The sequence below is a fragment of the Lepidochelys kempii genome, chromosome 4, assembly GCF_965140285.1.
Source record: "Lepidochelys kempii isolate rLepKem1 chromosome 4, rLepKem1.hap1, whole genome shotgun sequence".
Taxonomy (NCBI): Eukaryota; Metazoa; Chordata; order Testudines; family Cheloniidae; genus Lepidochelys; species Lepidochelys kempii.
The window spans coordinates 109,098,329-109,113,612 of NC_136383.1; the positions used below are offsets into that span (position 1 = coordinate 109,098,329).

At 39.4% G+C, this 15,284-nt stretch overlaps 1 protein-coding gene across 13 annotated transcripts in view; it reads right to left on the minus strand.

Annotated features, from left to right (window-relative positions):
• Positions 1-15,284, minus strand: part of SLIT2 (slit guidance ligand 2) — a 424,023-nt gene that overhangs the window by 148,951 nt on the left and 259,788 nt on the right. For all 13 annotated transcript variants that reach the window (XM_073342401.1, XM_073342399.1, XM_073342407.2 and 10 more), the window contains exon 6: positions 201-272. In XM_073342401.1, the coding sequence (XP_073198502.1) occupies positions 201-272 (72 nt within the window). The remainder of the gene's footprint in view (positions 1-200; positions 273-15,284) is intronic.

The window sequence follows — 15,284 nt, forward strand, 5'->3', positions numbered from 1 at the left end:
AAATGCTTTTCTGGGTGAGCAAAATAATATGTCTTTATACATATATTTACCATTCTACAACACATCACAGTGGATTATTTTAAGACATCTTTTCACTAGACCATTTTGTTCCCAGGCTGCAGCTAGCAGATAAGCTTTTACATTAGTACTCCCTAGATACTGAGCTCCAGTTAAAAGTAAGAGATACAAGCAGTACTTACAGCACTTCCAGGTCGCGTAGAGCCCTAAATGCCCCATCTTCAATACAGCTGATCTGGTTGTAATCCAGTTGCCTGTTAAACAGATTATGAGGGAATAGGTAAAAGAGATGAACGCTGTGTAAGAAAGCCTCCTAAAGGATCTGTGTAGCTAGGCCACAGTAACTGAAACGCTCTCACAAATACACTCATCTGCTTAAGAATGTCACACGCCATTCTGGCCTTGATGCTGCCACTGAAATCTCTTTTTGTTCTGAACTGTCTGCGTAAAACAGCAGCTCTGGGAAAGCTCCAGTAAATAATAACTGCACCTTATATTAAATGCCAAAGGAATGCAATTTCATTACATCAAGAAAAGCTATCCATTAAAAGCTCTCAGCGTCATCTCACTGAAACAATTTCATTAAGGTAAAGGACTGTAAATCACTTAATGTCACATGCATCCCCTCAGTGACCTAACAGAATCCATTTATCAGAGAAGACCAGCTGCATGTTAATTTCACTATCCTTGGCAAGAAAGAGCAAGAGAGACCACTTTTAGAGTTTTTCAAAGGCAGTTTCCTTCTAGAATTGTTCGAAATGAAGAAACAACATTGTCCTAGGCATACACATTTTCTTAGTTACATTCTTTAATTCTGCTCCAAATATATCTAGCATTTGTTCTGCAATAACGTTCAGTGTATGATTTTTGCATAGTTTGTGTTCTTTGTAACTATATGCAGATAGGATGTAATAAAGGAGCACTTGAATTCTGGAAATAAAACTCAGCAATGCCATCTCATACATTATTAATCTTAAAGTTATGAAAAATTTACAAACTTTTCTCTGAAGGATGTTATTACTTTTTTCAACTCAAAACATTAATACAGTACATACTACATGACTCCTCTGAAAAAAGAAAGATACACACTTTTCTGAAATTAACAACCACTCAGATACGAAATCCACGTTTCTACACAGCTGAACAATACTAAGAATATGAGCATAATACAAATGAACTTTACCCCTTGTGTTTCTCATTACATACTACCTATCAGCGCTAATAAGGCTTTTACTAAAGCACTTCCAGAGATTTTTGTGAACCTGTGGTAACCCTCTACTTGGATAAGAAATCATTACATCTTTTTTCATTGTAATATAGCAACTTTTACATTGCCTCTGAAGTTTCATATGTATTTTTCTTTTAGTTTCTAGTAAACAGAAACACTATACTATTGTAGCTGTACTGGAATAGTGTTTCTGTTTACTAGAAACAAAAACCAAAATATAATTTCCTGACCACATTTTTTAATCATTTTGGCACAATATTTGTACTGCAGTGTGTTTTTCTTTAAACCTATGTTCCTAAGAACTCTTTTGATTTTAACTAATTAATTTCATTTAACAATTATGTTAATAGCCTTTTTATTTTAAAGAGGCAAAATATATCTATAGTACTATTCTCTAACCTCTGGAACAATTTATCAAAGCCATTTAAATTAGTACAATGGCATGAAATGTTACCCTTGACGCAACACAAAAGAGAAATTGTTTCCAGACAAATTGGCAAAATCTTTTAATGCCATCAAATTTGCCTAATGCAGTCTGCAGGTTAATCTGTAAAAGGGTGAGCTGTATGTTTGCCCATATCTTATTATCCTTAGCTGTCAATGTATAAATCAGTGCTGACACAGCTTCTTCTAAATCATCCATATTATACACAAAGGGAAAGCTTTAGCAGTAGGCAAAGCACTCGAGCAAATCTTGTCCTACAAGAACTGAAAGGCAGATTGCTTCCATTAAACTGACAGCAGTTGAGGTGCACCTGAAAACTTTTGGACCTTTTCTTTTAGTGATGCATCCACAGCACTGCTATCGTTAAGGGCAAGTTGCCATTTCCAGCTTAAACCATTTTTCCCCCATGGATTTCCAACACAGCTGCTTTTGTTCACATGGGGCTGAAACATGGCATGAAGCTAGTCAGTTGAAATGCATTTTTCTTCACAATAAATAATGCTTAATTTAAAAGAAACTTATCTAAAAAGTAGTGTTTCCTGTTTCTTTCAGATGATTGGCTCTCTGTTGTGACTAAATGTCAGAAATACATTAAGTAGTAAGTGTGGCAAACAGCTTTTTAAACCATTAAGTTATTTAACTTTGAAAAGTGGCTTTCTAGTTTATCCTATTTGTATTAAGTTGCAGACATCCACCATACATAAACATATAATTATTCAATGGTTTCACTAATGGTAAATTCTGATAGACAAAACTGCAGAACTTCTCTAATGTCACTGAGAGCATATAATGGGACTGGTAGCATTGAGGAATTATGAAGTTTATGGATAAGGTTGACTTCTGATTTCAGGGTAGTAACCTTGGCCAGAGTTAAGGCTATTTGAAGACCGCTCAGTGTCCACTTTTATACTTCCCAGCTGCTATTTGTTTTTAATATGTTAACTTTTTAAAAAGCACTTTTTAAAATCTACAGTGTTGTTGTAAAGCTTCCTACCTCTGTTAAGTTAGTGAAGCATATCTGCAATCTTAACTCCATTTTAAAGTGTTTTGAGAATTTCTTTAGCTCTTTTCGAATGACTACAAATTCCTCCAGAATAGGAGTCTGTACGGAGGCTGCTAGCTGAGTAGGAATGGACTTGCTACCCCACAGATCATACTCATCCTTGCACAGCTTCTTCCATTCCACTCAAACGTTCACCCCGGGTGGCTCCATTTCCCATGCCCTTGACAAGTCGTTCTCAACCTGAGGCCCATGGGCTGGCTGCAGCCCAATCAACACAGAGATGTGGCCCGTGTGACATCCTCAGGGCCATACAGGTGGTATTGGATGTGGCCCACAATGGTAAATAGACTGAGAACCACTGCCCTTAACAGTCACTATTCCCCCCTCCCATGTGCCCCTTTTTATGTCCCTTCCCTACACTGTGGCTATTTACATTGGGCAATGTGTTTTTTTGTAAATTTACAGGATTCCTAATGTCAATTCTCATTCTTAAAAACCTTTCAGTTGCTTGGGAGAATTAACTCATTTTTGCATCCATATTTGCAGTGTTACCTGGATACTTCCTGTATTTAATACATAGCATTTTTTAAAATGTCACAGCAATGTTAACCAATTGCAAAGGCAAAGTTGTGACATTTTTAAGAGCTATGCAAAAACTTTTTTTTAAATGTAGCTTTATGCTGTAGTCTTATCAATAAATCATGTGCAAAAATGCTGTTAATAAAACATTATTAGTTATCATAATCATACACATTGACTGTGGACTTCTATTTTCTCCCATTCCTTTTTACTTTTACATAACTGCTGTGTTTAATGGTTAGAGCTAAAAAAACAAAGACTAAAAACAAAAATTTAAAAACCCTCAAAAATCAAATGTTCAACATCAGAATATCAATGTACATTTAAGAATTGATATCTATCTTCATACAAAAGAAATTTACACCCTATGCCACCAACACAATAGCATTCCAGAAGTCCATAGTTCATGGAGGTTGAGATACATTTATTCTAACTTCACTTTAAATTGTCAGTTTTTCTACTTCTCTTCCCTTCTCAGCATTCCTCGGGGTTTGAAAATATTGTTTTGTAATGTAAGAATAGAGACCATGAACCATTAAAGTTGTTCAGTTTGTACTGAAATGAATAAATCCAGGCTCCATTTCTTAATGCACTGCTTAATAAGTCATTGTAAAAAGTCAAACTGATTTCCATCTCTTTACTGTGCTTACCTGACAGGAACAACATTCTTTTAAACCTTATAAATTGGTTAGTCACTAAGGTGCCATTAGTACTCCTTTTCTTATAAACCTTTGCATTTTCACATTTACTATTCCTCAGATCATGCCCTGTGTTTGTGGAGGGAGGGGGATGATAACTGTCATTGCAGTATTATTTTTGGAAACAGTTACTATTTTCTACTAATTTGTCTGCATTTTGAGATAGAATTAAATTATGTTTACTCAATTGCCTTTTCTGTTGCAATTTCCCCAATTCTGTTTTTAAGGTAGTGATTTCATGGCACATAATCTAGAAAGAATGTAACAGAATCTATAGAAGATTTTTGTACTGAGTTTCCATCAAATTACAGACAAGAGGACTGTATCTATCTGATTCCACTTTTCTTCCATATGAAATACAAAATGCTTTCCTCCCATTTATCTGCATGGTTTATTTTGTTCAAACTATGTAAGCTTTTATTTTAAAAAAATCTATCTAGTTAATTTTCACTGAAAATCAAGGAATAAAACTGTTACTAAAATAAGTTGTGTGTCAAGTTATTGATCTTTTTATTTCTGTTAAAACTAAACAGCTGGCATTATGGATACATCCTTTAAGTATAGCACTTGGGAATAAAAACTTTTTATATCTTTTTAATAATCTTTAATAATCATTTAATCTTTAATGCTTTTTAATAACTAAATAAAGTCCTCTACATCGTACCCTTCAATCCAACAAAAGTCACTAATGTTGTATGGGAGCAGAAAAACAAAATAAACCAAATTCAGAGTTTTGAAGTCCAAACATTTTGGAATTATGATAAATCAAAAATGTCAGAATATGTATGAGAGATGTAAACCACTTATGGTTTTGAACAATCAAATCCCAAATTTACCGTGCCCAGTTTTCCCCAAATTTTCTATAAAAATTCTAACCTGAACTAAACTTTCAGATGGATATTAAAGGTAAACAAGTAGGTCAAAATCAGGTTTATAATGAGCAACTAGCTCCACCTTCATCTATGTGAAGACTATCACATCTCCACCATCTAGAGATACCTCATTAGAATTGTGTTATATAACTCTTAACACAACGGAGGCCACACCAGATGCTATTCACATATGGTATGTTATTAGTTGATCAAAAATGAAATGTAGGAAGTTGGGAAAAGTGATTTACTTGTCAGGAAACATGGGAAAATATTATTTATTATTTGTATTACCATTGTGCCTAGGAACCCTAGTCATGGATCAAGACCCCATTGTGGTAGGTGCTGTACAAAGAGAACAAAAAGACATCCCGGCCCTGCAAGAGTTTACAATCTAAATAGACAGAACAGACACATGGTGCAGGGGGAGTGGTAGACTGAGCGGTTTCCAGATTTCTAGAGAAGAAGAGGGTGCCACAGTGTATGACTGGTTATGCACTTTACTCTTAGAGCAAAGGAGGTTCCTACTGTGCTTTACCTCCACTTACTACCATTTGATAAAGCTCCACTTGGTTGGATCAAGAGTTATTTCAACGTTCTTCTAGGAGCTGAAAATGGCTTTGAATGTGCACTGTCAGGTAATGCCCCATCATCCTCTTGCTGTGGTACCGTAGATACTTACATCCTCGTCTGGCCATAGAGCAGTGAAGCAGCAGGCCAAAATAACCATAGGTAGTCCTATTCGGCAACTGATTACGTAACCCACAAGTTATGCAGCAGGTAAGTGATGTCATTGGTGTGACTCATGTTAAGTGACAACACTGGATGGCAAACAATCACATGGCAAGTATGTAATTTTTTGGCAAATGCACAATTAGTTATTCTGGCATGTGACATCATTCAGTAGATATCCCCCAGGAATACTTCTGTTGGGCGGTTTGTGTTTAAAGATCAATTAAAAGACTTCTGTCTGTGGAACAACTCCCATTAAACAGTAAACTTGTTACAACAATATCCTGGCAAGGACACAACTGCTTTGGTTCATGACATGATTAAGTTAGGCCTGGCTACACTGGCAAGTTTCTGTGCAGTAAAGAAGCTGTCTGTGTTGTAACTCCCGAGGTGTACAGACAGCCAAGCCACTTAGTGCATAGAAACTGTGCAGTTTCAGTGCTGTAAAAAAACCACCCCAATGAGAGGCATACAGCTGTCTGCGCCGGGGTACAGGGCCACAGTGCCAGTGTAGACACCCTAGCGATTACAGCGCTGCGATGGGCCTCCAAGAGGTGTCCCACAATGCCTGTTCTCGCTTCTCTGGTCATCTGTTTGAACTCTACTGCCCTGCCCTCAGGTAACCAACCGTCATCTCCACCCTGTAAATTCCTTGGGAATTTTGAAAGTCCCCTTCCTGTTTGCTTGGTGACATGTGCAGTGGTCTCAGTGCATCTTTCCAGGTGCCATGCCTGCTTTACACACCAGGCAATCCCCCACTTGGAGCAATGCTGAGCTGCTGGATCTCATCAGCATTTGGGGAGAGGAGGCTGTCCAGTCCCAGCTACGCTCCAGCCGTAGGAATTATGATACCTATGGACAGATTTCACAATGCATGACAGAAAGGGGCCATGACTGGATCACACTTCAGTGCAGGGTCAAAGTGAAAGAGCTGCCGAATGCCTACACCACAAGGCGTGGGAGGCAAACCGCCACTCCAGTGCTGCGCCCACGAGCTGCTGGTTCTACAAAGAGCTGGATGTAATACTCGGTGGCGACCCCACCTCCACTGCAAAGGCGACTGAGGATACTGCGATGGCTCGTGTGCCAGTCGAGAGTTGACCAAGCCAGGAGGAGGAAATCTGGGACAAGGTGTGTGAGGGGGACCCAGAGGCAGAGGACGACTTGGAGGTGAGAGATGCATGCAGCCCAGAGCTCTTCTCTACCCAGGAGGAGGCTAGCCAGTCACAGCTGTTGGATCTTGGGGAAGCACAAACAGGAAAGGAGGCCCCTGGTAAGTGGCTTTGATTTTGTGAATCGCTGAAGCGAGTTGTTGGGGGGCAGGCGGGTTGCAGAAAGCAGGCTTGTGTCTGTTTGTTGTGCGTACCACCACATGCCTAGACTGAGTGGCAGAACAGGGTGTCGATTGACTCCCTCCCTTCACAGAAATCTGCCTTGGAGGTCTCCAGGAAACTCTCATTAAGATACTGGGCAATCTGCTCCTGCAGAACTGCTTTGTTTCTTGCCCCATTAAGGGTAACTTTCCCACACCACACTGCTGTCGCTGGGGTGTGGGGAGGGAGGGAACATTGCTGCACATAGGTGAGCCGCATAAGGGCCAGGGCAGAAGCTGCCATCTTGGTGAAGACCCTCCCTTGATTCCCTGCTCACCCTCAGTAGTGAGATATCTTCCATAATGAACAATTGCTGTAGATGACAAAACAGTTTTCTAGTTGTTTATAATACAACACAATGTAATAAGCCAGCCCAAATACCATAAAAAGGTAGCACAATATTTGTCAGACATATATGACAGACAAGACTGAAGACAGATGACATTTTTAAGACGGTAAACCTCAACCATCCCTAATATCTGATTTTCTAAGGTCTACCTTGATCAAAACCATTTGGGCATTTACGAATGGAGACCTGCTTCCTGGCTGGTGTAGGAGTGAGCTGGAAAGTTGATTACAAGCCTAGCTACAAAGAAATATTGACAGCCTCTCTGTGCACATAAAAACACATTTTCCAAACATAATTTTTCAATATTTTCGCAGGGAAGATCCTGGGTCTCCTGGCCCAGTTTTCATTGGGAAAGTCTAGTTATTTTTACTCTGTTCAACAAAGAGATGCCATGAAACATTTTCTGGGGAAATGTTTGTGATTGGCGGCACTTACATTAGTGCTATATAACAGATGAAACCACATATCAATGCAGCACTGCAGATGTCATCTATTTGCCTAATATTTAGTGTCTTTCAGATAAAATAACTTGTTTGATTATTCTCAGAGGTCCTACTCTGCCCCAGCTTCCCACTGCCTAAAGTGCCAAACACCACAATGGATGGGGGTGGGGAGGAGGAAGATGGACTTGGTTGAGTTCACAGCCAGTGACTTTTGTTTTGAAATTCAGGTTGAAAGCACAGAGTTTTGCCGTGGTGAGGGTCAGAACCATAAATCCTTTCAGTGGGTCTGAAATTCAGCCCAAGTTCACAAATCTGCCACAAGTTACATATTTGTAACAAAACAGGAAACCCAGGTGAGTTTCATCTGGTTTGGGATTTCATGTCACCGTATGTACTCAGATACTATAGTGATGAGCAGTAATATAAAATCCTGAGATATATTGTTTCATATGTAGTCCAATATCTGTGCTGATGAAGTAAAGTTATAAAGGATCCTCAGTAAAAGCTTCTTCAAAATTATTCTTAGTAGCCTAGGTGTTACAGCAGGCCATTTTATATACAATGAAAAGGGTATATTGGGTAAAAAATTTTTAAAGTTACTACATAACTTAGAATTTAAAAGTGACTTAGGAACTCATTATCTTTCAAAGAGACTTTGGCTGCTAAATGAGTTTTTAAAATAGGACTTAGGTCTTGTCTATACACGAAAGATCACAGAATCATAGAAATGTAGTTCTGGAAAGGGTCATCTCGTCCACCCCACACACTGAGGCAGGAATAAGTATAACTAGCCCATCCCTGATAGATATTAAACCTGTTCCTAAAAACCTCCACTGGCAAGGATTCCACAACCTGCCTTGGAAGCCTATTCTAGAGCTTAACTAACCTTATAGTTAGAAAGTTCGTCCTAATATCTAAACTAAATCTCCCTTGCAGCAGATTAAGCCCATTACTTCTTGACCTACCTTCAGTGGACATAGTATAATTGATCACTATCTTCTTTATGACATATCTTAACACATTTGAAGACTTATCAGGTCCTTCTTCAGCATTCTCTTCTCAAGACTAGACAAATTTTTAAAACTTTTTCATAAGTCAGATTTTCTAAACCTTTTATCATTTTTGTTGCTCTCCTCTGGAGTCCACAATTTGTACACATCTTTTCTAAAATATGGCACCTAGAACTGGATATAACACTCCAGCTGAGGCCTTACCAGTGATGAGTACAGTGGGACAATTACCTCACATGTGACACTTCTATTACTAATACAGTCAAGGATTATATTAACCGTTTTCACAACTGCATCATATTGTTGACTCATATTCAATTTGTGATCCACTTTAAACCCAGATCTTTTTCAGTGGTACTACTGCCTATTCAGTTGTTCCCCATTATGTAGTTGTGCTTTTGATTTTTACTTCCCAAGTGTAGTACTTCGCATTTGTCTTTTCTGAATTTCATCTTGTTGATTTCAGATCATTTGTCCAATTTTTCAAGGTCGTTTTGAATTCTAATCCTGTCTTCCAAAGTGCTTGCAATTCCTCCAAACTTGGTGACATCCCCCAATTTTATAAGCACTTTCTCCAATCCATTATTCAAGTCATTGATGGAAACGTTGAATAGCACTGGACCCAGGACAGATTATGTGAAGGACCCAACTAGATACATCCTCTCAGTTTGACACCAAACCATTGATAATTACTCTGAGTCCAGTTTTTCAACCAACTGTGTGCTCACCTTATAATAATTTCATCTAGATCACATTTCCTTGAGAATGTTATGTGGGACTGCATCAAAAGTCTCACTAAAAGGAGGATACAGGATGGGTTGAAGAGGATTACAAGGGAGAACAGGAATAGAAAGAACTTGCAGCCAGAGGGAAAAGGGGATAGATGGGAGAAGAGCACCATCATCAGGAAAAGGCAGGTCTATGTGATTGGGGACTCTTTACTGAGAAGAATAGACTGGCTTCTAACCAGAGCTGATCCAGAGAATAGAAGGGTGTGCTGCCTTCCAGGTGCTAAGATACAGGATGTAGACCTGAGGTTGAAAAGGATCCTAAAGGGAGCAGGGAAGAATCCTCTAATTATCCTTCATGTGGGAACAAATGATACGGCTAGATTCTCGCTGGAAAGTATAAAGGGAGACTATGCTAGGCTGGGGAAGACGCTTAAGGAAATCAAGGCTCAGGTGATCTTCAGAGGGATTCTGCCTGTTTCTAGAGAAGGGCAACAAAGGTGTGACAAGATTATGACTATCAACAGATGGCTTAGGTAGTGGTGCTATAAGGAGGGCTTTGGGATGTATGGCCACTGGGATGCATTCATGGACAGAGGACAGTTCTCTTGGGATGGACTTCATCTGAGTAGGGAAGGAAATAGACTTCTAGGATGGAGGCTGGCAGAACTGATTAAGAGAACTTTAAACTAGGAATTTGGGGGAGATGTCCAGGTAATCTCCACACCGGATTTTAGCATTGAGAGGGAAGAAAACGAAGTAAGAAAGGATACAGCTGTGGGTAGGAGAATGTATGTAAGGAGGAAGGGCCATGTGGATACCAGTCTAATAGGTTATACTGGCTGTAGAATGACCATGTCTAATAGGGTACAGAATGTGAGCGAGGCCAAACAGCAAAAGTTAAGATCTTTGCACACTAATGTGAGGAGCCTAGGTAACAAAATGGAGGAACCAGAGCTACTGGTGCAGGAAGTGAAACCAGATATTATAGGGATAACAGAAACATGGTGGAATAGTCGTCATGACTGGACTATGGGTATTGAAGGGTATGTGCTGTTTAGGAAAGACAGAAATAAGGGTAAAGGTGGTGGAGTAGCACTGTGTATCAATGAGGAGGTAGAATGTAAAGAAATAAGAAGCAATGGAATGGATAAGACAGAGTCTGTCTGGGCAAAAATCACATTGGGGAAGAAAATTACTAGAGCCCTCCCTGTGATAATACTTGGGGTGTGCTATAGACCGCCGGGATCTAATTTGGATATGGATGTTTTTAATGAAGTAAATACTAACGGAAACTGCGTGATCATGGGAGACTTTAACTTCCCAGATATAGACTGGAGGACGAGTGCTAGTAATAATAATAGGGCTCAGATTTTCCTGGATTCCTTCATCAAGTAGTTGCTGAACCGACTAGAGGGGATGCCATTTTAGATTTGATTTTGGTGAATAATGAGAACATCACAGAAGAAATGGTTGTAGGGGACAATCTTGGTTCGAGTGATCATGAGCTAATTCAGTTCAAACTGAACGGAAGGATTAACAAAAATAAATCTGCGACTAGGGTTTTTGATTTCAAAAGGGCTGATTTTCAAAAATTAAGGAAATTAGTTAGGGAAGTGGATTGGATTGAAGAACTTATGGATCTAAAGGCAGAGGAGGCCTGGGATTACTTTAAATCAAAGCTGCAGAAGCTATCAGAAGCCTGCATCCCAAGAAAGGGGAAAAAATTCATAGGCAGGAGTTGTAGACCAAGCTGGAGGAGCAAGCTCTCAGAGAGGTGATTAAGAAAAAGCGGAAAGCATACAGGGAGTGGAAGATGGGAGGGATCAGCATGGAAAGCTACCTTATTGAGGTCAGAACATGTAGGGATAAAGTGAGAAAGCCTAAAAGTCAAGTAGAGTTGGACCTTGCAAAGGGAATTAAAACCAATAGTAAAAGGTTCTACAGCCATATAAATAAGAAGAAAACAAAGAAAGAAGAAGTGGGACCGCTAAACACTGAGGATGGAGTGGAGGTCAAGGATAATCTAGGCATGGCCCAATATCTAAACAAATACTATGTCCTCAGTCTTTAATAAGGCTAAAGAGGATCTTAGGGATAATGGTAGCATGACAAATGGGAATGAGGATATGGAGGTAGATATTACCATATCTGAGGTAGAAGCGAAACTCGAACAGCTTAATGGGACTAAATTGGGGGGCCCAGATAATCTTCATCCAAGAATATTAAAGGAATTGGCACATGAAATTGCAAGCCCATTAGCAAGAATTTTTAATGAATCTGTAAACTCAGGGGTTGTACCATATGGCTGGAGAACTGCTAACATAGTTCCTATTTTTAAGAAAGGAAAAAACAGTGATCCGGGTAACTACAGGCCTGTTAGTTTAGCATCTGTAGTATGCAAGGTCTTGGAAAAAATTTTGAAGGAGAAAGTAGTTAAGGATACTGAGGTCAATGGTAAATGGGACAAAATACAACATGGTTTTACAAAAGGTAGATTGTGCCAAACCAACCTGATCTCCTTCTTTGAGAAAGTAACAGATTTTTTAGACAAAGAAAATGCAGTGGATCTAATTTAATCCACCTAGATTTCAGTAAGGCGTTTGATACCGTGCCACATGGGGAATTATTATTTAATTGGAAAAGATGGGGATCAATATGAAAACTGAAAGGTGGATAAGGAATTGGTTAACAGGGAGACTACAGCGGGACCTACTGAAAGGTGAACTGTCAGGCTGGAGGGAGGTTACAAGTGGAGTTCCTCAGGGATCAGTTTTGGGACCAATCTTTTTATTACTGACCTTGACACAAAAAGTGGGAGTGTGCTAATAAACTTTGTGGATGATACAAAGCTGGCAGGTATTGCCAATTTAGAGAAGGACCGGGAAATCATACAGAAAGATTTGGATGACCTTGTAGACTGGAGTAATAGTAATAGGATGAAATTTAATAGTGAGAAGTGTAAGGTTATGCATTTAGGAATTAATAACAAGAATTTTAGTTATAAGTTGGGGACGCATCAATTAGAAGTAATGGAGGAGGAGAAGGACCTTTGAGTATTGGTTGATCATAGGATGACTATGAGCTGCCAACGTGATATGGCCGTGAAAAAAGCTAATGCGGTCTTGGGATGCATCAGGCGAGGTATTTCCAGTAGAGATAAGGAGGTTTTAGTACCGTTATACAAGGCACTGGTGAGACCAAACCTGGAATACTGTGTGCAGTTCTGGTCTCATGTTTAAGAAGGATGAATTCAAACTGGAACAGGTACAGAGAAGGGCTACTAGGATGATCCGAGGAATGGAAAACCTGTCTTATGAAAGGAGACTCACTGAGCTTGGCTTGTTTAGCCTAACTAAAAGAAGGTTGAGGGGAGATATGATTGCTCTCTATAAATATATCAGAGGGATAAATACCGGAGAGGGAGAGGAATTATTTAAGCTCAGTACCAATGTGGACACAAGAACAAATGGATATAAACTGGTCATTGGGAAGTTTAGACTTGAAATTAGATGAAGGTTTCTAACCATCAGAGGAGCGAACTTTTGGAATAGGCTTCCAAGAGAAGTAGTGGGGGCAAAAGACCTACCTGGCTTTAAGATTAAATTCGATAAGTTTATGGAGAAGATGGTATGATGGGATAACATGATTTTGGTAATTAACTGATCTTTAAATATTCATGGTAAATAGGCCCAATGGCCTGTGATGGGATGTTAGATGGGGTGGAATCTGAGTTACTACAGAAAATTCTTTCCTGGGTATCTGGCTGGTGAATCTTGCCCACATGCTCAGGGTTTAGCTGATCGCCATATTTGGGGTCGGGAAGGAATTTTCCTCCAAGGCAGCTTGGAAGAGGCCCTGGAGGTTTTTCGCCTTCCTCTGTAGCATGGGGCACGGGTCACTTGCTGGAGGATTCTCTGCTCCTTGAAGTCTTTAAACCACCATTTGAGGACTTCAATAGCTCAGACATAGGTGAGAGGTTTTTCGCAGGAGTGGGTGGGTGAGATTCTGTGACCTGCACTGTGAAGGAGGTTGGACTAGATGATCATAATGGTCCCTTCTGACCTTAGTATCTATAAAATCAAGATATATCATGTTTACAGATTTCAGAGTGGTAGCCGTGTTACTCTGTATCAGCAAAAAAACTGAGGAATACTTGTGGCACCTTAGAGACTAACAAATTTATTTGGGCATAAGCTTTCGTGGGCTAAAACCCACTTCATCAGATGCATGCAGTGGAAAATACAGTAGGAAGATATAGATATAGATATACACACACAGACAAAAACACACACACACAGAGAACATAAAAAATGGGTGTTGCCATACCAACTGTAATTAGACCAATTAATTAAGGTGGGCTATTATCAGCAGGTGAAAAAAACCTTTTGTAGTGATAATCAGGATGGCGCATTTCAAACAGTTGACAAGAAGGTGTGAGTAACAGTAGGCGGAAAAATTAACACGGGGAAATAGTTTTTACTTTGTGTAATGACCCATCCACTCCCAGTCTTTATTCAAGCCTAATTTAACAGTGTCCAGTTTGCAAATTAATTCCAATTCTGCAGTTTCTTCTTGGAGTCTGTTTTTGAAGGTTTTTTTTGTTAGATAATTGAGACTTTTGGTCTGAAATTGAGTGACCAGGGAGGCTGAAGTGTTCTCCGACTGGTTTTTGAATGTTACAATTCTTGATGTCTGATTTGTGTTCATTTATTCTTTTGCATAGAGACTGTCTGGTTTGGCCAATGTACACAGCAGAGGGGCATTGTTGGCACATGATGGCATATATCCCATTGGTAGATGTGCAGGTGAATGAGCCTCTTATGGTGTGGGTGATGTGATTAGGTCCTATGATGGTGTACCTTGAATAGATATATGGACAGAGTTGGCAACGGGCTTTGTTGCAAGGATAGGTTCCTGGGTTAGTGTTTTTGTTGTGTGGTTGCTGGTGAGTATTTGCTTCAGGTTGGGAGGTTGTCTGTAAGCGAGGACTGGCCTTTCTCCCAAACCTCTCCAGTGCATTATCAAGGATCTACAACCTATCCTGAAGGACTATCCCTCACTCTCACAGATCTTGGGAGACAGGCCAGTCCTCATTTACAGACAGCCCCTGAACCTGAAGCAAATACTCACCAGCATTGCCTTTTTCTGGTGTTGCTTAATCCAGTTCCAAAGTAGGTTAAGCTAACTTGGAAAAGGGTATTCTTATTCCAGAATAAGAGTTTCCACACAAAGTTATGCTGGAATAGCTATTGGGAAATAACTGCACGTGTAGATAAGCATGAGGAATCACTTGGGAGGTTTTTGAAAATTTTACCCATTCTCCCTTCATTCCACACAGATAGTTCTAGTTGATTTTGAAGAAATTGTAAGATGAGAATAGATTGGTAGATATGCCAGCACATGTCAAAAGATTTTTCTACATGTTACCAGAAATATATTTACTCCATGCAATCTTATGGAAATAGATTTTTCCCCTTTGTTTTTTGTGCTAGATTTTTGTGTTGAAGGGGGTCTTGGCAGATGTATAGCCCATACATTGGCAGTTGGAATGGAATAGAATACTATACTATCATTTGAGAAGAGTCCAGTACTTGTAATGCTCATCGTTAATATCCTTCACTCCTTACCTGGACATAAAATGTAACTCCAATTAGCGAAGTTTTCAATCTCAGAATGTCAACAGTATATTCAATAGAAGATGTTTAGGTGATTTTATTTAATATTTTTTTGTAACATGTTTATGGCATGCTGCTATGTACAGGTACATGAAGTGTTTGTGAGTTAACATTTTAGCTTTTGCAAGTAA